Source organism: Paroedura picta, chromosome 2 (assembly GCF_049243985.1).
Source record: "Paroedura picta isolate Pp20150507F chromosome 2, Ppicta_v3.0, whole genome shotgun sequence".
NCBI classification, from domain to species: domain Eukaryota; kingdom Metazoa; phylum Chordata; class Lepidosauria; order Squamata; family Gekkonidae; genus Paroedura; species Paroedura picta.
In genome coordinates this window covers 96,737,043-96,763,787 of record NC_135370.1, presented here as the reverse complement: position 1 = coordinate 96,763,787, position 26,745 = coordinate 96,737,043, and the positions used below count along the sequence as shown (strand labels likewise).

At 42.5% G+C, this 26,745-nt stretch overlaps 1 protein-coding gene across 8 annotated transcripts in view; it reads left to right on the top strand.

Annotated features, from left to right (window-relative positions):
• The window catches only part of SBF2 (SET binding factor 2), a 290,016-nt gene that overhangs the window by 90,503 nt on the left and 172,768 nt on the right, over positions 1-26,745 (top strand). For all 8 annotated transcript variants that reach the window (XR_013228318.1, XM_077321787.1, XM_077321786.1 and 5 more), the window contains exon 3: positions 14,787-14,924. Coding sequence is in view for 7 of the 8 variants with exons in the window: in XM_077321787.1 (XP_077177902.1) it covers positions 14,787-14,924 (138 nt within the window). In the remaining variant the exon portion in view is untranslated. The remainder of the gene's footprint in view (positions 1-14,786; positions 14,925-26,745) is intronic.

Here is a 26,745-nt window from a genome sequence, read left to right as displayed (position 1 = left end):
ACAGGACACTATCTCTGTAGTTTTGCTACTTGTAGTATACAGCTGGAAGTATCTTCAGTTTAATTTGACTTGGTATATGTTTCTGTGAAGAAAAAATGTTGGCATATAATCTTTATTCTGTGTTTACCCAAGTCAGTTATAATTCTGGCAGTAACTTATGCCAGGATCTAAATAAACCCTCCCTTTTTACTACATCAGTTCTGTTTTAAATTGATATCATGTAAAGCTTTTGCTAATATGGGACTGAGTTCTGCCGTATTTGTTTTACAAAGATGTGATTAATGATAAGAGAATTTGTAATCGAAATACAATTCCAAGTTTTCTTTGTATCCAGTTCAGTCTGGAGTCATACAGATACTGATAGGTATACATAGTAGTGATTTATTGAATGTAATAGAAATGGTTGGTAACTGCTGTTGATTTCAGTGGATTACTGGTTTCATGTTCTATTTAATTTTCATAGATGCAGTGGAAACATTTGCAGATGTAATTTCACACGATTTTAATTCAGTTTAATATTTGGATGCATCACATCAAAAAGATGGTGGTGATGGGAAGATAGTGTTACAATAAAATAACAATAACACATTTGTTGATTGAAAATAGAGAACAGTTTATTCAGGCACAAATTGCTACACAATTTGGAACTTCTATTAGTCATTTGAAAAAAGAAAGATTGGATATTTTTTACTTCACTATTAAACATATCCATCCAAACCAAATTCCATATAAAATCTGCAGGATTATTCTTGTTATAAATTTTAGAGACAGCTGGTTGACTTTTATTGCCTTTTTGGTGATAAAACCTGGCCAAAAGACCCAGGTGTCCTCTTGAGACTTTGTATGGTTTGCGCATTTGGTGTTATAGCTAAAGTTTATGCCTCAATATTTGAAGTCCTATTTAATTATCCTATTTAATTTCCATTTACCTGCAAATAGAATTTATGAGTTTTGGCAAATAGTATACCCTTTTAGGTTTTGTATATTTCTCACTTTAAAAGGCTAAAACTACACAGTGATCCCTTCTGAAACCTATTTGCTCCAACCCTAGAATGTTATTAGAAATCCAGTTAGTTAATTTGGAAGCCAAATGTTTTGCATAATATCTATCCTGGAAAGTAGACTGATTGGTTGGTAATTTCCTGGCAGAATTTTTTTGTATATCAGTGTTATGATAGAGTTTAGACATAAGTGAGGAAATTTACCCTGATTAAACTTTGTAAACCAGTTTAGAAATGACAGTGCCCAACAGTTTGCATGATATATGAACAGGTTAGGGGAGAACTTGGGAGGACAATGTCATTTATGAGGCTTTAGCATTTTTATCAGTGCAAGATGTACTATAGAAGACTGCATGTCTGATAGACCTGGAATTGAAAATATCCTAGCAAAATGTTTTTCCCAGTTAGATGCTTGGATGGGACACAGGAAGCCATTGTTGTTATTTCCTAGCAATTTAGTTACAGTTCTCCAAGATATATGATTATCAGATGAATTTAATGCTTTGATTAATGTTTCCTAACTTGTGCTAATATCAACAACCTCAGATATGCAGATGATACCACTCTAATGGCAGAAAGTAAAGAGGAACTAAAGAGCCTGTTGATGCGGGTGAAGGAGGAGAGTGCAAAAGTTGGCTTGAAACTCAACATCAAGAAAACAAAGATCATGGCAGCCGGCCCTCTCAATTCCTGGCAAATAAATGGGGAAGAAATGGAGATAGTGACAGATTTTATTTTCCTCGGCTCCAAGATCACTGCAGATGGGGACTGCAGCAAAGAAATTAAAAGACGCTTGCTCCTGGGGAGGAAAGCTATGGCAAATCTAGACAGCATCCTAAAAAGCAGAGACATCACCCTGCCAACAAAAGTGCGTTTAGTCAAGGCTATGGTCTTCCCAGTTGCAATGTATGGCTGCGAAAGTTGGACCATAAGGAAGGCCGAGCGTCAAAGAATTGAGGCTTTTGAACTCTGGTGCTGGAGAAGACTCTTGCGAGTCCCTTGGACTGCAAGGCGAACAAATTGGTCAGTCCTAGAGGAGATCAGCCCTAACTGCTCTTTAGAAGGACAGATCCTGAAGATGAAACTCAAATACTTTGGCCACCTCATGAGAAGGAAGGACTCCCTGGAGAAGAGCCTAATGCTGGGAGCGATCGAGGGCAAAAGAAGAAAGGGACGACAGAGAATGAGGTGGATGGATGGAGTCACTGAAGCAGTAGGTGCAAACTTAAAAGGACTCCAGGGAATGGTAGAGGACAGGAAGGCCTGGAGGATCATTGTCCACGGGGTCGTGATGGGTCGGACACGACTTTGCACATAACAACAACAACAACTTGTGCTATAAAAGCAAAAGCAAGATCTTTTATGTTTAAGAACTGATATTTGTTTTTGACACAATAATGGGAATCTTGGTCATCTGAAGATCTTGTCTTGATTTATAATAAAGCATAAAGGAATGTCTCAGAAATTTCTTTTTTATTAAACATACTATATCGAACCAAGTAGAAGTTTTAATTTTCCTTCTAGGAGATTTAGTCAAGTAATAAAAGGACTCAATGAGTGTCTCATAGGATTGTAAAGTGAGATTAACGGAATCAGCTGTAATAAGCTTTCCCCTCAGTTCTTGCATTAGATTTATTTATTTATTAGATTAAGTCTTTTTCAATCTGGGATGCTAAGGAATTTGACTAGATTAGTTTTTTAAAGATCACGACTTTCTGAGACAATTGATTCCAAGTTTAAAGTGGACAAATCAGCCTTGATTGAAAGGAATAAGGGCATATGGTCGCAAAGTGACTGATCCGGCTAGTAAGGCCCAGAAAAACACATGCAAAATTGATAACACTTTTAACTGAGGAATGAGTGAACTCATTTGAGTTTGGGAATTTAATGGAGTCATTTAAGATTTTTAAATTAATATCTGTGCATATTTTGATAAAATAACTGCTTTCCTTGTTAGTTTTCAAATCAATACAATGATGGATTTATATCTAACAGATGGTTACTAGCTCCTAGCATTAAAATAGCCTATGCACATTGTTTCTGCCAATGAATAATTATTTCTCAAAGTTGATATGTCGTTTGTCACTCATCTCAATTTAATTGTCCCTCAATAGCCTCTAAAATGGGGGGAATTTTGATGTTAACCAGAACCATATCTGGATTGGCACAGATGTCCCTAGGTAAACAATATTTTCTTTGATGTCCAATTTCACTAAAATATTGAGATTATTTGATTACTACCATTTCCTCATGAAATTAAGCCTGAAATGCAAAATTTTTGATAATCTTGTAAGTGAATCTCCTTTGGAGCCCATGTTTCCTTCAAAAGAAGTATATCATTTTTTTTTAGAAAGGAACAAAATTCAATGTTACCCCTCTTATGGTCCCAGCCTGCTATTTTCCACACTAATATCTGAATGTTTAGTAATACAGGCATAGATTCTAGTCAGTTTGTACATGCTGCATACTCATTTGGATGATCAGTAAAGCTCTCACATTGTTCCTCCAAAGCCAAACTTTCAATCTTGTTGCTGTCAGGATCCAGAGTTATTCATCCATTTTTAGTGGGGTATAATTTGGACTGAATCTTGCACTTAAGGAGGAGCTGTACTGAAATTTCATTTATTTCTACCAATTCCTTGTTGTGTGTGATGGATCCAGTGAAAGACCAAACAATTAACAAGTAAGAAGGCACTGGGACTCAAAGGCCCATTATGCACGGCCGCCGAAATGGCGATTTCGGGTCACATAGAAAACGCGGAGGGGGAAGACGCAACGCATACCGGTTATGTACGGGGCGGGGCGCGACGGCGGCAAAACCCAGAGTAACCGATTATGCACGCGGCGATCCGGGCGCCGCTTCTGGTTGCGCCCCGGTCACCCGGAAGCTGCGCTTTCTTCCGCATTTCACTGACGCGGCTTTTTCGGCAGCATGCACCGAAGCTGCGGCCGGTTGTAGCCGGCTCCGTGCGTTATCGGTGATTTTAATCGCCGCCATTCCACCCCGAATGTGCGCTAAAACCCCCATGCATAATGGGTCCAATTGAAGCCCAGGTCGCAAAGGTAGCACGGCTTGCATTTTACCATCGCCAAGCCAAGCTATAAGCGCCCTATCTGGCCTGGAACACCTAGCCACAGTGATCCATGCAACAGTCACCTCTGGACTGGACTTCTGTAGCTCGCTTTACCCAAGCCTGCCCTTAGATTTGACCTGGAAACTACAGCTGGTCCAAAATGAAGTGGCCAGAATCCTCACAAAAACACCTTGGAGGTCCCACATCCGGTCCATTCTCCATCAACTACAGTGGTTGCCAGTTGAATTCCAGATAAGACTAAATGTTCTGGTAATTACCTTCAAGGCCATACGCCGTCAGGGCCCAGTGTACCTGAGGGACTGCCTCCCTGCCTATATCCCTCAAAGAGCTCTACGCTCCGCCACCACTAACCGGCTAATGGTCCCTGGCCCTAAAGATGCCCGCCTGGCGTTGACCAGGACAAGAGCATTCTCTGTCCTGGTCCCCACCTGGTAGAATGAGCTCCCAGAGGAGATCAAGGCCCTGATGGAGCTAAAACAGTTCTGCAGGGCCTGCAAAAAGGAGTTCTTCTGCCAGGCATTTGGTTGACACCAGGCGTAACCAGCAACGTCTGAAGGGCCCCTGCTCCCTCCCTCCCAGAACTCTATCAGTGCACCCTGGACTTGTTTGCACTGTTGCACTATTGCATTGTTTGCACTGTTGCACTATTGCATTGTTTGCACTGTTACAATTTCTAGTTATTAGTATTATTGTTACGGTTATTTATGTTATGGATTGTTTCCTATATTGTTTATACGTTTTATGTTAACCACCCTGAGCCTCCAGGGAGGGTGGTATATAAATTAAATAAATAAAGTACAACAAATTATTCCAGTATAATAAACAGACATCCAGGGAGTCTTCAATCTTCAGTTAATTCTTAATTCCAACATGTTTCGCTGCATAGATTTATCCAGGTGAATTCCAGATCCAAGTTTGAGGTATTGGTTCTTACCTTTAAGAGCATATGCAATCTGGTGAAGATGGCTGTGGAAATTATAAATTGTACCAAAGAGGAACAGTGTTCTATCATGCACCTTTTATGGCCAGAAGGTGTGCCAGGAGCACAAATTCATCTCCACGTGTGTGCTCAGTATGGGGTAAAGTTCTCTCTTGAAGAGTCATCTGTGAGTGGATTGAAATGTTTGAAAATGGCTGTACTAGTATGATGGATACAGAGCCTTCTGGAGATCAGCTACAGCCATGACCATGAGGATTGAAGGAAGAGCCCTGGAACTGATTTGCGAAAACAGAAGAATAACAGGTTGCAGGAAAGCTATATGTGAGCATTGGATCTGCCTATGGCCTGATTCATGACAGCCTTAAGTTCAGTATAGTGTATGCGAGGTGAGTGCCTAAGCAAATGACAGAAGAGAATAAGCTCAAGTGCTTAGACATTTGTTCCTGACACTTAGCCTTTTATCATGAAGAAGGTTACAATTTTCTGCAGCAGCTAGTCACTGGTGATAAAACGTGGTTTCACCATTGTGAGCCCAAAAGCAAGTAGCAGAGTATGCAATGGAAGCATCCATCAACTCCTGTAGCAAAGAACTTCAACACGCAGTTGTCAGCAGGAAAATTGATGTTGAGAAAAATTGTAATTCTCAGAATGCCTATAGCTTTTAGCATTCATTCACTTAAATTAGAACTATATGTATTTGTTAAAGGCCCACGTGGAATAGAAAGGCAGAAAGAACTCATTACTGGGATCGGTATTGAACAGGAGACCTGCCACTGTGTCTATATGTTTGCCTGTGTTTACAAAGGACCTTCCCAAATTCTCAGTTTTATGTTCTAAAAGAGCTCTTCAAATACTTGTAAGTTTTAAAAATGTAATGAGTTAGCATATGTTTCCTGGTATGAGGGAGTTTTATCTGATTTAACTGTAACTTTCACAGATTCAGCCAAATCCACTTGCATAGTTTCTTTGTTTTCCTAACATTGTTTTCATACTACTCAATCTAATTCTTGGGTTTATATTGCCTTAGTTTCTCAATTGTTCCCGTCCTTGGTAAGCTTTGAACTAAATGAGTTTCCAAATCACTGTAGTGAAGACACGACGTCCCAGAAAAAAAGATATAAAAGTGTAAGGGAATTTTTTTTCTCTTGAAGGAATTTTTCTCTGGTAGAAAAGTTCTGGTTCAGATGTATGATGATGATGATGATGGTTATTCAGTTGTGTCCAACTCTTGGCAATCCTGTGGCTCAGCTGTTGCCATATCTTTCGATCTTGCACCTCATCTTTTAGTTGTTTAATGCTTTGGCTAGTATCCATTTTGATCATGTTTAACTATCATGTATGGTTTCACTCAGAGATAGAATTGTAACAATTTGAGGAAATAGAGTATTCTCATGTAAGGCTTGAAGCTTGCTTCCATAATGCTAAAATTTGGCTTGAGGTTACATGTAAATTAGGCCTAGGTGTCTGTCAAGCAATGTATCTGAAAGTGATGTCGGTTGTTGGGCTACACCAGGAACACTGTCCATGTGTCCCCAGAGATATCTGGCAATGCACTGACATCACTTCTGGGTGCAAGGAGTGTTTGTGACGTTCCCCCATTTACCAGCATTTCCCCCCCACAAAAAAAGCTGAGTACAGAAGAAGATAAGGGGATTGCCAGGGGAGGGAAAGAGGAAATATTATGTGGAAGGGAATAAAGGGGAAAGTGAGATGCCAACAAACATCCTTCAGGTTCCCTTCCATACGTGTTGGAATGGCCCAATAGCCAGGGCCACAAAACTGGGTCATAGTATTCCTCAGGTAGGGGAGGGGAGAGGGAAAGCTTAAGACAGAGGGGCAGATAAAAGTTAGTTGGGCAGAATTTGGGGGAATTAGCAAAATGAGAGGGAACTGACATCTTTTCCTGTGTGTATACAGGATTCCAGTTCCTTAGGGCAGCGGTCCCCAACCTTCTAGTAGTCGGGGACCGCCTCCGAGGGTGGGAGAAAGCCGGCGGCCCGGCCGCCGCCGCCCGCAAACGCGCACGCTCAGTTGTCGCGCATGCGCATTTCCGCCACTAGGTGGCGCTAACGCGTGTGCACAGAGCTGCCGCGCGTGCACATTTTTGCCAGCAGGGGGCGCAAACACGCATGCATGGCAGGTCCGCTCGTGCGCGTTTGCGTCGCTGGTGTTCCGGCGGCCGTGCCTGCTTCTTCCCCCCTCTCGCTGCGGGGGGGAGGAAGGCGCGGCCGCTGGCGGCCCGGTACCATGGCCTTTGCGGCCCAGTACCGGGCCGCGGACCAGGGGTTGAGGACCCCTGCCTTAGGGGAAACCCTTAAAACAAACCAGTCCAAAAATAAAAATAAAATATCTTTATTGAAAATAAAATAATAAAAATGAAATAAAGGAAGAGTAGTATATTTATTACAAACACACAAAAATAAACTTTTACCATGCACTAATTTCTAAGGGTGTTTATGGTAGAAAAGGGGGAAATGAAAACAATACTTTACCTGTCCAGAGACAGAGATGGAGATCACAACCAACACCCTTTCCAAGAAATGATGGCAGGTGCACAAAGGCAGCACACTGAGAGAACATACATTTGGGATTGTTCAAGGGTTGATATAATGTTTGAAATTCCCAAGCTAGCTCCCGGACTGCCTATGTGGTGGTACAATGTGATGTAAGTGATTGGTTTTTGTTTTTTTTCCAGTCAGTCAGTAACCTTTTATTGGCATAAAATATGTATAAGACATAAACATAGGGTTTAAAATTTCAACAAAATATTAAAATAGGCCATAGGGTTACATAACTAAACAGATCTTAAAATGATTAAATAAACTATAAAAGATAAAATACAAGGTAGGCTTTGAGTTATAGGCAAATCTGATAGGTGTGCTGGCATGTAATATTCCAGGTTAGACTTCTGCAACTCGCTATATGTGCGCCTACCTTATCCCTGACCCGGAAATTGCAGCTTGTGCGGAATGTGGCTGCACAGGTACTTAACAGGTCACCCTGGAGGGCTCATGTTCAGCTGCCTCTGAAATAACTTCATTGGCTGCCAATGTGCTTTCCAGATCAAGTTTAAGGTATTGGTTTTGACCTTTCAAGCTTTATGTGGCTTGAGCCCTATTTACCTATGGCACTTTGTTATGCGGCTATGAATCTGCTGAGGGCCCTGGGAGGCATGCCTGGCCTCAACGAGCCAGGGCCTTTTCGGTCCTGGCCCCAACCTGGTGGAATGAGCTCCCGGAAGAGCTGAGGGCCCTGTCAGAGTTACCAGCTTTCCGCAGGGCCTGCAAGACAGAGCTCTTCCACCAGGCGTACGGTTGAGGCTAGGGCAAAGTCCTGGGTTTCCAACTTGGATCCAGCTCCCCCTCTCACTGGAGGGACGGTCGGGCCTCAGGTTGAACAAGATGGGATTAGAATAGATTATAGAGGAATGTCTACTGCTGCCTGTTATATTCTTTTTACTGTTAATTGGGTCAATTATGGGTTTTTAATTTTTTATTATTTTATTATGTAAACCACCGCAAGACCTGCTGGTGAGTGGCGGTATATAAATCTAAAAATAAATAAATAAATAAAATAAATAGATAAATAAATAATATAACTTTAAGTGGGCAGAATGGGGTTGTATCCTGTTCGTCCATTATGTTGAACGATACCTTGGCTAGACATATCCTTACAAGATGCATGGCTAGGAATCTGAAGAACGTGGTGACTAAAATCTTCTTATCTTCTTCTTATCTTCTTAATATCCCACATTGTGTAATCTTCTTATTATCTTCTTAATATCCCATATTGTGTAATCAGGAAAGGATCTTGGCAAACACAATAGGAATCATTTCTTTGCAACCATATACACTCCAGTGCCACAATTACTAGACCTAACAACATCACCTATACCATCAAAGGCTTATACACCTGCTCATCTTCCAACTTAATATATGCCATCAAGTGCCAACAATGCCCCCCTGTTCTCTACATAGGGCAGACAGTTCAAACCCTATGCCAAAGAATTAAGTGGCACAAGTCTGACATCAAAAACCACAAAATTGAAAAACCTGTGGGTGAGCACTTCAACCTTCCAGGACATTCAATAACGGATCTGACAGTAGCTGTTGTATTGCAAAGGAACTTCAAGAACAGGCTAGAAAGGGAGATTGCAGAAATGCAAGTTATTACAAAACACAATACTAGGACATACCCAGGACTCAATAGGGACAAAGGCTTTTTATCTCACTATTCATGCTAACCTTGTTCAACTTTTGTGTATCTATATTCCTCACTATGTATTTTATTTGTGATAATATGACTGTAAGATATGGCATTGTAATGGAATTTTGAGTTTGACTCCCTGTCCTTGGGAAGGGACCAGCAATTCCCTGGGAGGAATGTCTCACAGCTGTATGGAGCAAGCAACATATGGGGAGGTGATAGCCTTTCATCTCTGATAACAGCATTTTGGTTTATCTTTGTAAAGTACACTGAATTCTAGGGGATTGATTGGCTGTTTTGACAAAGGATTATCATTGGCTGTATTTGATTGTGACACAGTCTACTGATGTAACATAATTGATTTTTGCTATATATTCCCTGTCATGTAAGAAGATCATAGTTGGACAAAGAGTGCTTGCACTCGAAAGCTCACGCCCTGAATAAATCTTTGTTGGTCTTAAAGGTGCTACTGGACTCTGATTTTATTGTGCTACTTCAGACCAACATGGCTACCTATTTGTATCTTTCCTGAGGGAATGTTACTTTCCCATTGACAGTATGATGGTTTTGGCTAGGAGGAGTGCTTTTCCATAATGAGCACATTTAACTAAGTCAGTTGAGCAAGTTTCAGGAAGGAAGATCCAAAAAAGAAGATATGTTTGCTTCTACTCAAGGCCAAACAAGATGGAGTTCTGGCCTGACTTTCCTAATTTTGCTAGTGAGCCCTCCTGACTCCATAATCACTCTCTACCAGGCTGATTTCTGTGCGCACCAACCTGTTCAAAGTCCCATCATGGGTTTCTGTGCATGAAAGTGTCTCTGTGACCATTTACCCACTGGGAACTTCACTGCCCCAGTTCCCATGCAGGGGCACAAATTGGGGATGGATGAGGTGCACTGGGCAAAATGCTCCCCCATGTGGGTGCAGGAAGAGGTGGGGCAACATGTCACAATTCAAACTCCAGCCTGCAGCCCAGCATGAAACCTCCAGTGCGTAAACGGTCTGTGTGAGGCACTCCTCCATTACAGGGATACCTTCTCCAGGTTAGGAAATACCTAAAGATTGGGTGCAGGGAGAGCCTACAGAGGGTGGGATTTAAGGAGAGGAGGGACCACAGAAGAGTATAATGGCAGACTCCAAATTCTAAAGTGTCCATTTCCTCCATTGGAGCTAGGGTTGCCATCCTTGAAGTGAGGACTGGAGATCACACTGAATTACAACTGATCTCCGTATAACAGAGATCAATTCCTCTGGAGAAAATGGCTCCTTTAAAGGGTATATATGGCATTATATCCTGCTGTGGTCACTTCCCTCCCATTGCTCTACCTCCAAACTTCAGAAATGTTCTAACCTAGAGCTGGCAACCCTAGAGAAAGGGGAGAGGCTATGGGGGCTTTCAGGAAAAGAAAAGAGGAAATAGTGAGGGAGTGGGGAAATTAGATCTGTCCTGCAAGTCCTTGTAGGTCCTGCATATTGCTTTAGAAATTTTAGAAACTCCACTTGATTGTATCTTGTCAACTGATGCATTTTTCTCTTTATAAAAATCTCTTGATAGTGGAAAGTAATGTTAGCCTGGGAAATTCTGTATTTTGAAAAAGTTGGCATTTTTCATAATTCTGTTTAGAGTTTATGTACACCACACAAAGCATTGATCAATAGTTTGTCTCTTTCTTTAAGACATGCAAAAAAGTATGTTATTGTGAAAAAAGTTTAGTTATTGTGAAATGTCTAGATGTTTATTTATTAGAACAGCTTGTCTAGAAGTGTTCTTTCCTTTTTTTAATGCCTGAATTATATTTTAGAAAATAATTCATAGAGATAGTCCATGTATGCTGAACAGTGCTGTTTTATATGGATTTATAGAGGAAATAAGCTTTAGCTATTTTTAAAAAGAGAAATCTCTCTAAAGCTCATTAAAATACCTACTGGCTTAACAAATTCATTGTTGCAAATGTGCTGTACCACCACTTCATGGGACCTGTTGCAAGAAACCAAAATATATCTTGTTATGCAAGTATCATATTATCCAGATTATCTGGCACAGATATTTTGGTGAACAATTTAGGTGGTCAGGGGTATACAAAAACAAGTATTCGGATATATTAATAAGCTCACATACAAAATAAATTACATTGGGCTGGCAGGTTTGTAAAGATATTGATTGGAATCATATTGTTAAAATCTAGAGATTAAATGTCCTGTTTCCATTGATATCAAGAAATCTTTCTTCTGTTTTCCAACCAGTTATTTTTGCTAATCCAAGTATATTATTAAAAGTTGTATTTAGACTTTTCTAAGTCTAGATGTTATAACTTGGGTTCACTGTGACACAGTATTGGATGAAAGGGTCTGACAGCAAGTGGCAAAGAAAATGCAGTACTCGTGTAGTCCAGCAGGGCTGCTCACTGTTTAAAAAAAGAAGACTCACTAACAGAATAGCTTCCTTCATTTGTATATTGATTTATCAGGAGCTAAAAATGGATGGTGCACAGAATGTCCACTTCAGGGATTTTTTTCAGTTACATCTGACATATCTATAGCTCACAGTATTATAGTAACAAATTGTTGTTGTTGTTATGTGCGAAGTCGTGTCCGACCCATCGCGACCCCATGATCCTCCAGGCCTTCCTGTCCTCTACCATTCCCCGGAGTCCATTTAAGTTTGCACCTACTGCTTCAGTGACTCCAGCCAGCCACCTCATTCTCTGTCGTCCCCTTCTTCTTTTGCCCTCGATCGCTCCCAGCATTAGGCTCTTCTCCAGGGAGTCCTTCCTTCTCATGAGGTGGCCAAAGTATTTGAGTTTCATCTTCAGGATCTGGCCTTCTAAAGAGCAGTCAGAGTTGATCTCCTCTAGGACTGACCGGTTTGTTCGCCTTGCAGTCCAAGGGACTCGCAAGAGTCTTCTCCAGCACCAGAGTTCAAAAGCCTCAATTCTTTGACGCTCGGCCTTCCTTATGGTCCAACTTTCGCAGCCATACATTGCAAATGGGAAGACCATAGCCTTGACTAAACGCACTTTTGTTGGCAGGGTGATGTCTCTGCTTTTTAGGATGCTGTCTAGATTTGCCATAGCTTTCCTCCCCAGGAGCAAGCGTCTTTTAATTTCTTTGCTGCAGTCCACATCTGCAGTGATCTTGGAGCCGAGGAAAATAAAATCTGTCACTATCTCCATTTCTTCCCCATCTATTTGCCAGGAATTGAGAGAGCCGGCTGCCATGATCTTTGTTTTCTTGATGTTGAGTTTCAAGCCAACTTTTGCACTCTCCTCCTTCACCTGCATCAACAGGCTCTTTAGTTCCTCTTCACTTTCTGCCATTAGAGTGGTATCATCTGCATATCTGAGGTTGTTGATATTTCTCCCTGCAATCTTGATCCCAATTTGTGACTCCTCTAATCCCGCATTTCTCATGATGTGCTCTGCATACAAGTTAAATAGGCAAGGCGACAGTATACAGCCTTGCCGAACTCCTTTCTCAATTTTGAACCAGTCAGTGATTCCATGTTCAGTTCTCACTGTTGCTTCTTGACCTGCATATAAATTTCTCAAGAGACAAATAAGTTGCTCTGGTATTCCCATCTCTTTAAGAACTTGCCACAATTTGTTGTGCTCCACACAATCAAAGGCTTTAGCATAATGAAGCAGAAGTAGACGTTCTTCTGGTACTCCCTAGCTTTCTCCATGATCCAGCGTATGTTGGCAATTTGATCTCTAGTTCCTCTGCCTCTTCGAAATCCTGCCTGTACTTCTGGAAGTTCTCGGTCCACATATTGCTGGAGCCTAGCTTGTAGGATTTTGAGCATAACTTTGCTAGCATGAGAAATTAGTGCAATGGTGCGGTAGTTTGAACATTCTTTGGCATTGCCCTTCTTTTGGATTGGAATGTAAACTGACCTTTTCCAATCCTGTGGCCATTGCTGAGTTTTCCAAATTTGCTGGCATATTGAGTGTAGCACTTTTACTGCATCGTCCTTTAAGATTTTGAATAGTTCAACTGGAATGCTGTCACCACCACTAGCTTTATTGTTGCTCAGACTTCCTAAGGCCCATTTGACTTCACATTCCAGGATGTCTGGCTCCAAGTTTGTAACTACCCCACTGTGGTCATCAGGGATGTTAAGCTCGTTCTTGTATAGTTGTTCTGTATAATTTTGCCACCTTTGTTTAATCTCTTCTGCTTCTGTGAGGTCCCTACCATTTTGGTCCCTTATCATACCCAACTTTGCATGAAACGTTCTCTTCATATCTCCAATTTTCTTGAAAAGATCTATGGGCCTCCCCATTCTATTGTTTTCTTCTATTTGTTTGCACTGTTCATTTAAGAAGGCATTCTTATCTCTTCTAGCTTTTTTCTGGAATTCTGCATTCAATTGGGTGTATCTTTCTCTTTCTCCCTTGCCTTTCACTTCCCTTCTCTCCTTAGCTATTTGTAAAGCTTCCTCAGACAGCCATTTTGATTTCTTGCATTTCTTTTTCTTTGGGATGGTTTTAGTTGCTACCTCTTGTACAATGTTGCGAACCTCCGTCCATAGTTCTTCAGGCACTTTGTCTATCAGATCTAATTCCTTAAATCTATTTGTCACCTCTACTGTGTATTCGTCGGGGATATGATTTAGTTCATACCTGAGTGGCCTAGTGCTTTTCCCTACTTTCTTCAATTTAAGCCTAAATTTTGCAACAAGAAGCTCATGATCTGAACCACAATCAGCTCCTGGTCTTGTTTTTATTGACTGGATAGAACTTTTCCATCTTTGGCTGCAGAGCACATAGTCAATCTGATTTCTGTGTTGACCGTCTGGTGATGTCCATGTGTAGAGTCGTCTCTTGGGTTGTTGGAAAAGAGTGTTTGCTATGACCATTGTATTCTCTTGACAAAATTCTACCAGCCTGTGCCCTGCTTCATTTTGCTACTCCAAGGCCAAACTTGCCTGTTATCCCGGTTATCTTTTGGCTTCCTACTTTAGCATTCCAATCCCCCATGATGATAAGCACATCATTTTTTGGCATTGCTTCTAGAAGGTGTTGTAGGGCTTCATAGAACTGATCAACTTCATCCTCTTCAGCAGCAGTGGTTGGGGCATAGACCTGGATCACTGTGATGTTGAATGGTTTGCCTTGGATTCGAACTGAGATCATTCTGTCATTTTGGGGATTGTATCCCAAGACTGCTTTTCCTACTCTCTTATTGATTATGAAGGCTACTCCATTTCTTCTGCGAGATTCTTGTCCACAGTAGTATACCTGATGGTCATCTGAATTAAATTCACCCATTCCTGTCCATTTTAGTTCACTGATTCCTAAAATGTCGATGTTCAGTCTTGTCATTTCTTGTTTGAATAGTAACAAATACCATTCCATAAACGTTTCAAAGCACAATATTAAGAAAGTTTGCTCAGTAAATCATGAACTCTCAGTTATAAACTTTTATGTTCATAACTGTTTGCAGTTGATTACTGGGTGTTTTTTTTAACAGATGATTAGCTGTTTGTTCTTTTCTTACCTAGCCAATGCTTTTGTTAAATAAGACTTCTGTTTTCTTTATAGTTTTGTCAACCTGGAGGATGGCATCTGTCCAGAGAGAGGAAGCAGCCTACATTCTTTGTTGTGGTTTTGACGGACATAAACTCTGAACGGCACTACTGCTCTTGCCTAACTTTCTATGAGGCTGAGATCAATCTTCAGGTACATATCTTACTGCAGCAGTGATGGGCAAATAATTTACACAGTATTACTCAAACAATATGGAATTGTACTGCCTTACTAAATTTGTTGCATTTTCTTTCCATGTGCTCACATAACCCCAAATGTCATTGGTTGAACAGAGATTTGTTCCTACAACTGCCTTTCCTACATAACTGGCACTTTATTACCCTGCTATACAATATAAGTGTATTTCTACCCACCCCTATCCAAGCCATGTCTCATAATCTTCAGCCCAACAGATATAACCTGCTGTAATTGGGGAATTTGACACCATTTCTGTTTTCAGATGCCACAGACTGGTCAAGCCATGACAGAATTACAGTCTAACTGTAGACTATTACTAAGACATAATTATTTTTGAACCTTCTGTTGGTGTTCTGCGTGGAAAAATTTGAATTGAAGCATATCTGTAAACTGCGTTCCGCAGTATAAATAAAAGGCTAAGGGATGTGGAGGTGGGCTCAGTCCATGATGGGAGGGGCCAACAATTGGCCCCTCCACTTGTCAGTCTAGAGCCTCTTGTGGCGCAGAGTGGTAAGGCAGCCGTCTGAAAGCTTTGCCCATAAGGCTGGGAGTTCAATCCCAGCAGCCGGCTCAAGGTTGACTCAGCCTTCCATCCTTCCGAGGTCGGTAAAATGAGTACCCAGCTTGCTGGGGGGTAAACGGTCATGACTGGGGAAGGCACTGGCAAACCACCCCGTATTGAGTCTGCCATGAAAACGCTAGAGGGCGTCACCCCAAGGGTCAGACATGACTCGGTGCTTGCACAGGGGATACCTTTACCTTTACCTTTACCTTTACTTGTCAGTCTGGGGCCAAGGGGCCAGTCCAGAGGTGTGCGCAGCCAGGAGCCAAGGGGCCAATCCAATTGGGCCCTCACCAGGACAGACCAGAGTTCCATCCCGTCAGGATGCGCAAAGCACTTCCCAACCCGCCCACCCAGCCCAGCCAGGGGCAATCTGGAGACATTGCTGCCAGTCTGCTCCTGACCACCGCAGGGAGAGGAGGTCAGTAGGTATGCCAAGGGGGATGTGAAAAGGCTGCACCAGCCCTTTTTGCCCCAAGGCTGTCCTAACTGGAGGAGGCGGCGCAGGCAGGAGGCTGTCTGGCTCGTCTGCAAACAGCCTGGCGGGAGGCGAGACGCGCGGCTGCCACAGGAAGACCCCTTCCAGACGGGTGGACGGCTGGTGCAGACCGCAGGGACCGCTTCTTGCAGTTTCCAGCTTCCCGCCGGGCTGCAGGCTGTCTCTTGCTCGAAGGGGCACCGCACCGCCCTCCCCCTAAAGGCACAAATAAAGAGGTAAAAAGAATCGTGCTCCAGATCTCTAGTCTTTGGCTCTGGAACCAGCGGCACCGACGCACCGCGGGGCTTCACTTCGGAGTTGAGAGGCAGCAGATCTAGCTGCGACACCCCAAAACGGGCATCCTCGGTATGCCCAAGAACAGCCGATATTCTCTTCCCAACCCTACCCCATCCGGTTCCCAATTCCGCTGAAACGCAAACCCGTCTGGTGCCTACCGATGCCGGTGGGCTTATGGCGTTCAAACTGTTTCCCTGACGCTTTTTCTTACAGTATGTTGTGTGGGAGGCTTCCGTCTAGGCCAGGGGTAGTCAAACTGCGGCCCTCCAGATGTCCATGGACTACAATTCCCAGGAGCCCCCTGCCAGCATTTGCTGGCAGGGGGCTCCTGGGAATTGTAGCCCATGGACATCTGGAGGGCCGCAGTTTGACTACCCCTGGTCTAGGCGGACCTCATGAGCTTTGAGCGCCAGAGCCCGTGAGGATGTGACACCGGAGAGGCATGTTTCAGAGAGGAGGGCAGCTGGTGTTATGACCTCACTTGCCATGCACGGCAGACCCAAAGGAATGGGGAGGGGAGGCATCGCCCCGGGAGCTGCATAGTGGTGAGGAATGCGCCAGGGCACTCTAGCTGGCTTCCCTGCCTAAGTCCATCTGCTTGATTTCCATTTGAGAAATACATGTTTTCATCTGTTTCATCTTTCAGAGCACAGAAGGGGGTTTTTTTGACAATTTTAGAGAAACTGTGTTAAGCTATTTAATTTTTACTACTTTTTTAAAAAAAATGTAGAATTGTTAAATTGTAACCCGCCATGAGCCGGTTTCGGAAGTGGTGGGGAATAAATCGAAATAATAAACAAACAAACAAACAAACAAATAAATAATAACTGTCAAGTCCAATTGCAAATTGCCTCAGAACACTGACAGATCTGGCAGGAGGCTGGTGAGTGCTCTCCCTCCCCACTCCCTTCAGGCCTGCTGTGAAGGATCCTCTGACAAGCCCTGACTGAGGGGAAGAAGGCATTTCCAAGAACAACGCAGGGAAGTCTGAGGGCATGGGGTAGGCATTCCTTTTGAGGGCGGGAGCCAAACAGTTGGCTGACAGGGAGGCCACAGAAAAGCCTCTTCTCACTTAAAATACTGTTGTGGCCGGCCATGCTGCTGGAAGGAAGGAACAGCCAAGCAACTTTCTGCAGATTTGAGACCTACCATACAGGGTTGTTGTGCAGGTGAAACTGGAAGCTATTGCAGAGGTTCTTTCACCTCCTGTTTCATTTGCACAACAACCCTGTGCAGTAGGCCTCAAGTGATTCAACTCCACAACAACCTGCGTGAGAGACCTTAAACGTTTCTTCTCCTCAACCGTGTCCAAACTCCATAGGAGCCCTTTCTGCCTGGGCAGTTGATCTTTATACTCTACAGATGAGCTGTAATTCCAGGAGCTCTCCAGGCCCCACCTGGAGGTTGGCTACCCCAGGGTTGGAGATATTCCTGTAGGTTTGGAGGAGGGCCTTACAATCGTACAATGCCTCAGAGTCTGGCCTCCAAAGTAGCCATTTTTGCCTGCAGAGCTGATCATTATAATCTAGAGCTGAGCAGTGATCTAGAGAAGATGGTAGAGGCTCACAGACTGTGGTTGGGGTGGAGTGGTTGTGGGTGTGTTCCTCCTGGGCTATGGGCTTTGGCCAGTCCTTACCAGCAACTGTTTGTATTTTGGGGTGCAGAGAGACAGACAGACCAATATCAATCCTGCAAGTCTAGAAAAATGGCTACATGGGAACTAAAGTGACTTTTTTCAAGCTTGGCCTGGTAAATAAAAACTCCTATGAACTCAAAGACATAAGTGGCCCAGAATTTCAAGTGTAGTTAGCTTTACAGGAAAGTAGACAGTGTGACTTTGGGGGAAACTAGGTTATCTACCTTTATTAGGCAATGACTTGGCCTTGCAGACAACACCAGGGACTGCAGTTGCCAGCAGTAGGTCTCAGGCTTCAGAAGGGCAGACATCACCAGCCAAGCAATCAAGTGTATTCTTGAGCCATGTGCATTCCTTTTGAAGGGGTGCATGAGAGGGGGGAGAGCTTTCCCTTTGGCCTAACTGCCTAGAGATGAGCTGTACTTCCAGGGGATTCTCGGCCCCCACCTGGAGGCTGGCTTCCCTAAACCTCAGGGGGATACAATGCTACACAGTCACCCCTCCAAAGTAGCCATTTTTGCCTGCAGAGCTGGTTTGTATAGTCTGGAGATGAGTAGCAATTCCAGGCCCCACCTGGAGGTTGGCTGTCTCTGGTCTTAACATATTCCTTGAAGTCTGAAAGTGGGGCCTCAAAAGTGTGTAATGCCCCCACTACTACCTAGCACCCCTGACATATTTTAGGTCAAGAAAACATTGCAGAGAGGAGGTAAGGTTGCCAGATTGGTGTGGATTCATCTTCTGGAATTCCATACTACCTAGGTGTGCATAAACCTGACTAAGGTCAAGACTGCTGTGCACAGAGGGAACTCCTCTTAGGGTTGCCATCTTCCAAGTGAGGCTCTCTACCCCACTACCCTCACGGAAATACTGCTATGGGAAGGGGAAGGGAAGGCGATTGGAAACTGCTTTGAGATACCTGAAGCCTGCTGGGTCACTGCGGCTCATTCCCAGTTCTCTCAGACCTCTCACAGCCCCACATCCCTCACAGGTTGTCTATTGTGGGAAGACAAATGGAAAAGGTGTTTGTAAATCACTTTGAGACTCCTTTGGGTAGTAAACAGCAGGGTACAAAAATCCAGCTGTTCTTCTTCTAAGGAGCAGCTGTGAAAGAAGCATTTGGCCACAGTAAAAAAAATGGAGACAGAAGAAGCAGGGTAGACACCTGTGTGCTGTGACTACCCCATGTTTATTAGGGCAGGGAGACAAGAAGGAAAATTATGTTGAATGCAGAACTGGGAGGAATTGTTTGCCATGTAATTTCCCCCTAAGAAGAGTCTCCAGTCTGATTTTCCCTTCACATATCTGAAGACATGGCTCTGGAAAGCTCATCTGTAACCACTATGCTGCAATTCCCAAAGGTCAATCCTTTCCCACAATCAACGAACATTCCACACCACAGGTTCTTGACACCCATATCTCCACACCCATGCCTTCATTTATCACCACACCACCACAACCTCCCACACAGCACACACATTCAACCCCATGCCCTTACAGACTGGACAACTCCTCCCCTTCCTCTTCCCACTGGCAAGCTCTAGCGCCTGTTTTATTCCGGGATACAATGGGCTTTGCCTCTAGTACATAAACTTGAAAGGATTTTAGCGATTTTAACAAGTTCTCTATTCCAAATACAATTTCTTTGCTATATTTTTAGCAGTGAGAAATGAAAGGAATGGTTATTCAAAAAATATTTTTTTGCTTCTTTCAGGATAACCACTGAGATCTTTCTTTTCATAGTTTATGTTTTTATACAAAGCAACACAATACTTCATTTGCTCCCTTATTTGTGATTTAATGCAGTTTTGGTTCTCTTCTTGGGTTGGGTTTTTTGTTGTTGTTAATAATGCACTCCCTTTATTGGGTACTGGTATATTAGAATTTTAAAAACACCCCAAATAAGCTCTCTTTCTCAGGTATATAAAAATATAAAATGTGTGGAGGTATAATCTGTATGTTTGCATACATGCAAAATATACTCTGTAAATATCTTCTTTCCATGCTTTTTTTGGCTCATTTTTAAAAATTATTTTGAATGTTAATCTTGTAGAGATGGGTTATTTTAAAACTGCTCTGCAGTGATCTTAGATTAGTTTTTTTATCTCAGCATAGCCTACCTCACTAGGCTGTTGTGGTGGTAAAAAGATAGAACAATTATGCCACCTTGAGTTTCTTGGAGGGAAGGTGGGATAAAATGTAATGTATAAATATTAATTTTAATAGACACATATTTATGAATATATTCCTTCAACTGGAAATGTTATATTAAAGTTTGGGTGTAATCTTGGCAATTTCCCTTTTAAGTATGTGTCTTATTAATGTTTTGGACCACTTTAAATAGTTCAAAAATAGATGTTTAAGTAATCCACTCAAATTAGAAATTTCAAATAACTTCTTTATGACTTATTGTTTGGAAACCTTCATAGAAAGAATCTAGGGACAATGATAGATAATAATGCAACATAAAATTGTGAAATGTTAGAATAATGTTCAGAACAGCTTCATTCCAACATTTCTTCTTGGCTAAGATCAAGTGTAGTTTCATTCCAACATTATGCATGACAGTAAGTATTCACAAGTAAAACAATGGCATGAGTATTGCTAGCAACAGGTTTCTAAATTATGTTTCAGTTGGCTTTAGATATATATTGTAGAAACTAAATTAAAACCTTTAAGAAGAAAAAGTTTCCATATGGCTAATAACACTAACACAGTTCGAGCTGATGAGTCTCAATGTTTTCAAGGGATGGTTTAACTAAAAGGAGAAAAAGATTTCAAATGGAAAAATTGAAATAATGGAAATATAGTTAGCTAAGGCCCTGCCCACTTCTCCGCCCACTTAGGCCTTAACCAGTTATGAATACCGCTCCCAGCAGTTTCAGATATTAAAATTCTAAAAATTAAACACTAAGATTAACAAACTATTCAGCAAATAACTACCTATTCCTCCTCTATTTTCTATCATTTATTTTCTCAGTTGTTGATATGGCAGGTGCCTCAGAGGCATAGAGGAAAAAAAGGAATGGGGAAGAACTACAAGGATCAGAGAGCAGCCATTTCAGTAGGTTGCCCTGGTCTCAACCATAGGTCTGGTGGAAGTGTGCCATTTTAGACGCCCTGCAGAATTGTAATTGCTCTGTCAGGACCTTTTTCTCAGGCAGCAATTAATTCCACCAGGTTGGAATGCTCAAAGTCAGGTGGATGTCTTTGGGGCCAGATTGCACTAGATGTCTGAAGTACTCACCAGGATGTCTCATACAGGCAGGTCTCTGACCACATAGAGATCTAAAGATCCATACCAACACCTTGAACTTGATCTGGAACTCTAGTGGAAGCCAGTGCAGCTGTTGGAAGACCAGTCAAATATGTGCCCTTCATACGGTCCTTGTCAGTACCCAAGCAGCCACATTCTGCCCTGGCTGTAATTTTGAGGTCATGGTCAAGGGTGGGCCCATGTAGAACTAGTTACAGTAATCCAGCCTGGAGGTGACCATCACATCGTCTTCTGGGGCCAGGTCTTCTGGGGCCAGGTAGGGTGCTAGTAGCTTCATTAAGTTTTGAATTCAATTAATAAGTAATTAGTCTGATATAATATGCAGACATAATACATTTGTTATAGCTGAGGGATAAAACTAATTATTTTAGCACTGTATCTCACTACATCAGTGGTCCCCAACCTTTATTAGGCTGGGGACCGGCAGGGCATTGGGCCGCGCCCGCAGGGACCGCGCGGGCCACGCCCACGTGCCGGGCCGCGCCCGCGAGCCGCACCCGTGAATCGGGCCGCGCCTGCGGGCCGCACCCGCGGATCGGGCCGCGCCCGCGAGCCGCACCCGGCCGCACCCGCGGGCCGCACCCGCGAATCGGGCCGCGCCCGGCCGCGCCCGCGGGCCGCACCCGTGGATCGGGCCGTGCAGGCGCGGCCCGGCCCGGCCCTGATTCCCTCTCCCCGCCCTCCCCGCAGTAAGAAGCTTCCCGGGCCGCAAGCTTGCGGCCTGGGAAGTTTTTTACTGCGGGGGGGGGCGGGGAGAGGGAGCCGCGGCCCGGCGCCATGGCCTTTGCGGCCCGGCGCCGGGCCGCGGCCCGCAGGTTGGGGACCACTGCACTACATGATCTATTCCTTTCCTTTTCCACCCTGTCCAAAGTGGGGCACAGAATCAAGTTGGATCCACTCATGTATTATCATCATGTGTTGATGTATTTTTGGTCCTTCCAGCTCATCTACAGTTTCCTAGAATAATTACCATTCTCCATACATTCAAAACATGGTATCTAGTATACTCATATATTACCATGGAATGTTTTTACTTTTTACAGAATTTTGGCATGCTTTGCATGTTTGTCTGCACTTCAATACCTCAGGCAGGTTCCTTGGAGGGGTAGCATAAATGTTTTCCAAATAAATAATAAATATTCAAAAATTCTTAGACAAACTCATGATTAGTTTTCCTTTTAAAATGTGTCTAAAAGCTAAGTCATCATACTCTATAAAATCTAAGATTATTAAAGTTGCAAACATTGATCTCAGATTTATAACACTGTTCTCTTTTGAATTTGCCTTTGCTTATTCTCATTGCTAGTGATTGGACTGTTCCATATAATTTTAATTATTGTGTCACTTCTTTCCCAGACCCATCCCCAAATCTCCAGGAATTTTCCAAGTTGACAACTCTACCTCCTCAAGATAACCTTCCCACCAATTGGGAGCAGAATTATTTTTAATAGATCGATTTTCCCTTTTGAAAATCTTTACATCGCTCCAGCTGAGCAGTATAAATAAAAGGCTTTGGCCTAAGTGGGAGGAGAGTGGGCGGGTGCTGTCCAGGATAAAAAAATCAGAGGAGCGAATCAGGAGCCGCAACACGGCTGATTTGTTCCTCCAAGTGACACTCCAGGACCAACTGGCCAATCGCACGGCTCCCCATTGGCTACTTGGCCAATTCTAGGGACAGCTCGCCGCCGACTTGCGAGTCCTCTGAGACGGCCATCCTCGCCGCGCCGCCCTCCAGACTATGAGACCTCTTTGGTGGGAAAAGAGCAGGGCGATGCAGCGGCCCTGCTCTTTCCCCCCCGCCCACCAACTGCATTTGCCTGGGGACGGGGATGGCCGCCAGGGAGGGGGCTCACTGCATGCCGCTGCACCCAGGGAAAGCAGCAGGGCCGCCGCATCTAAGGCGCAGTGCCTCTGCTGCTTTCCCTCCGCCTACCCACAGCTGCTGCCCAGGGAGGGCCTACCCGTGACCCATGCTGCACCTCCCAATCTCTTGCCCGGCCCCCCACCCTGCCACATCGCCCCCATGACCGCGGCCCGCATTGCCGCTTTCTGCGCTGTGCTGCCGTCCCCTCTGCGCGCAGCCAGGCTATGGCCTGTGCCACGACTCCTGCCTGTTCAGGGCATGTGCGGACTGCCGCGCATGCATGTTTCCCCTCACCATCGCGCCGCCACCCGCCCAGCCCCACAGGCCTGGCCGCACCGATGTCTCCGAGCACTGGGGCTGGCCGCCGCACCGCCGCTCCCTCGCTACGGCCACCGAGAAGGCTGCCCACGCACCCACACACACGGCTCGGGTCTCCTGCACGTCTCTGCCCATTTTTACAAATCGGCTTTGATTCTAGTATTTCCATAAAGAGCAAAAAACAAACAAACAAAAACCCACCACTTCCTATTCACTTTGAAATCACATTTTGTTTGAATCAAAAAGTATATGGCTTCACACATTCTTCGTAAGTGGAATTGTCATTGTGAAGACTAGAATGGAAAAATTGTATCATGGTTAACCCCAAACTGTTTATTTATTAGACAAATTAAAATAAGTTGACTGCATTGTTTATTTTTGCCTTGGCCTTTGATTAACTAAATATAATATAATATAATATAATATAATATAATATATAATACAATACAATACAATACAATATATAATATAATATAATATAATATAATATAATATAATATAATATAATATAATATAATATAATATAATATAATATAATATAATATAATATAATATAATATAATATAATATAATATAATATAATATAATATAATATAATATAATATAATATAATATAATATAATATAATTATGATGACAACAAAAGTTACTCATGCTGTATAAGCCCATTAATGTCAAAAACCCAATGGATATATTTTGTGCATTTACTTATACAAAACATGTTCAGTTGATTAAAACGCCTCTTGATTTAAGTCATTTTTCCTTCATGTTTTTAGATACCAGGCTTGCTAGTTTTGGCTTTGTGACATTGTAAATAAGGTCAACCTGTTCTAGAACATTTTTTTGTAGCATAAGGAGGAAAAATTTGTTAGCAAGTCACATGCGCTATCTCTTTGATTCACACGCATTCATTTTAAATACAATTTGTTTTATTTAATAGGTACACAGTGTTAAAGGATTTTATTGGTTCTATTTTATTTATGATTCTATTTATGATTTATGATTTTATTTATGATTCTATTTATGATTCTATTTTATTTATGATTCTATTGAGGTATATTAAAATCTCATTCCAAATTTAAAATTGATTAAATATTTCATCCCTTGTTTTCTTGACATCTGATGACTGTAGCTTGCTATGCTATAAACTGAACCACTGCAGAATTATGCAATATTGTAAATTCAGCTGGATAGTCATGTTTGTTTGAAGCAGCAGAACAAAGTTTGAGTCCAGTGGCATTTTTAAGACCAAGAGTTTTATTCAAAGTATAAGCTGAGTGTCTCAGTGAATAACTCTCAACATTCCACAATTAAGGATACACTTGCTCATCAATCTCCAATTTTGACATATTTATTTCCTTCACTTTGTTCTCCCCCAGAACTAAACCTAAACAAATGGCAACCATATAAACTGAGCTTGTTATTCCTGTTTGGTCTGTGAATCTGTTAAACATCTTCATTATGACCGTTTATGCACTCGAAGTTTCATGCTAGGCTGCAGGCTGGAGTTTTAGTCATAGCAGGTTGCCCTACCTCTTCCTGCACCCACATGGGGGAACACTTGGCCTGGGGCACCTCATCCGCCTCCAATTTGTGCTCCTGCATGGGAGCTGGGGCACTGAAGTTCCCAGTGCATAAACGGTCTGTGTTGATGCTAACTTACTGCTCACCCCCCTATCTATATGTATGGACTGGTGAATTCCATTTCATTGTATTTGAAAAAATGTGTGGGCACACAAAAGCTTATACTTTAAATAAAATTATCTTAGTCTTAAAGGTACCAGTGGACTCAAATGAAATTTATTCATTTTATTCATATTGTAAAGTGTGCCGTACTTAAGGTAATCTGCTACTTGGAAAGTATTTTTATGTTAGTTTATGATTAACTACAATATGTTTCCCTCCCATCATTGCTGTGGATAGCATTTATTTTAAAAGAATATGTCAAATTATTACCAACTATTCTGACATGACCATACATAGCTTTGTTCACTTTTTACCATATATAAATATATTTTTGACATCTTCCACATTGTGAAATACTTTCTTCTTTGAAGCACATCAGGATTCTCTTTCTTTTCTTGAATGAGCTGGGGTGGAGAGGACAGCAGAGGAGGGGGAATAAATCCAAGAGGCATATCTCTGCTGAGAGAAGTTAGGGCTTCTGGAGCACAGTCATTTTAAGTCAAGCCTTGCAACCAGGAACCAGGAAATCTTTGAACTGAAACACTCACCACTCAGGGAAGGCTGCTTTGCCACAAGGAATGGAGAAGGACGTTAATTTGCAAAAAGCAGAAATCTGTACACTTACTGATACCATTTTTTCAAATATCGAGGATTATAGCCACTTCTGGATATTGCGGGGGAAAGGTAGGGTCACTTTGAATAAATCATGCATGTTGCAAAGGGAAAATTTAAAGCACCCAAAATCAAAATGGAAATTAAATTCAGTGTAGATGCAAGGGATTTATTCGAACTGGGAGTGGGTAAAAAGCCCCATGCAGACTGCAATAGCCATGATTAATTCGCTTTTTTTACAGATAATCCAGGTGAAGTCACAATCAACCTGTCGCATTCTTTTGTTTTCTGCTTCTCTGTCTTTAACTTTCTATTTTTGTTACTTGAAATACAGTTGGAATTCCGGGAGGTTCTGGATAGCCTGAATAGCCAAAGGGCTATTGAAGCTTCCAGGGCTACAGTCCCTTAATTCTCCCCTCCTCTCCCCTCCTCTCCACTTTATTCCATTTTCAGTCTGATTAATTGCTTTATATTTCCATGGGACTTGCCTGTGCTTGATGCTTCATTATCAGTTCTTGTGGAAGCACAAGAACACCCCCCCTCGCAGCAATCCTAGTTATTTTCTCCCCACCTCCATTTTTATGAATACTTTTTTTGTGGGTGGTGTTATAATACTTTAAAAAATAATTTGAGTGAGGACTTCAGTTTATTACAAAAAAAAATCCCAATATCCTCTACCTCAAAAAGAGCAGATAAACATTTATTCTCATGAGCACCTGGGAAAACAGGAAGTAATACAAAAACAATGAAACAAACAGGAAATTGCAGAGATAACCATCTTGTTGAAGGGGGTAGACTTTTACAAATAATATTGCATTTTATCAAGTGTTGTGTGGGACTCGCATTTCGATTCCAGTTGCAACTAGATGTGGAAAAGCAACACAGTGAAAATAGTTGTAGTGTGTAGCTGTTAAGAAATTTACCAAAGAAAGCCTGATTTAAATGTGAGGCGGGTAATCAAAGAACTCTGGACAGAGTCAGGTTTGTATTTAAATGTGCTGCATTGTGTACATAGTAACTCCATATGTGTAGTGGTTAGGAGAGCCAACT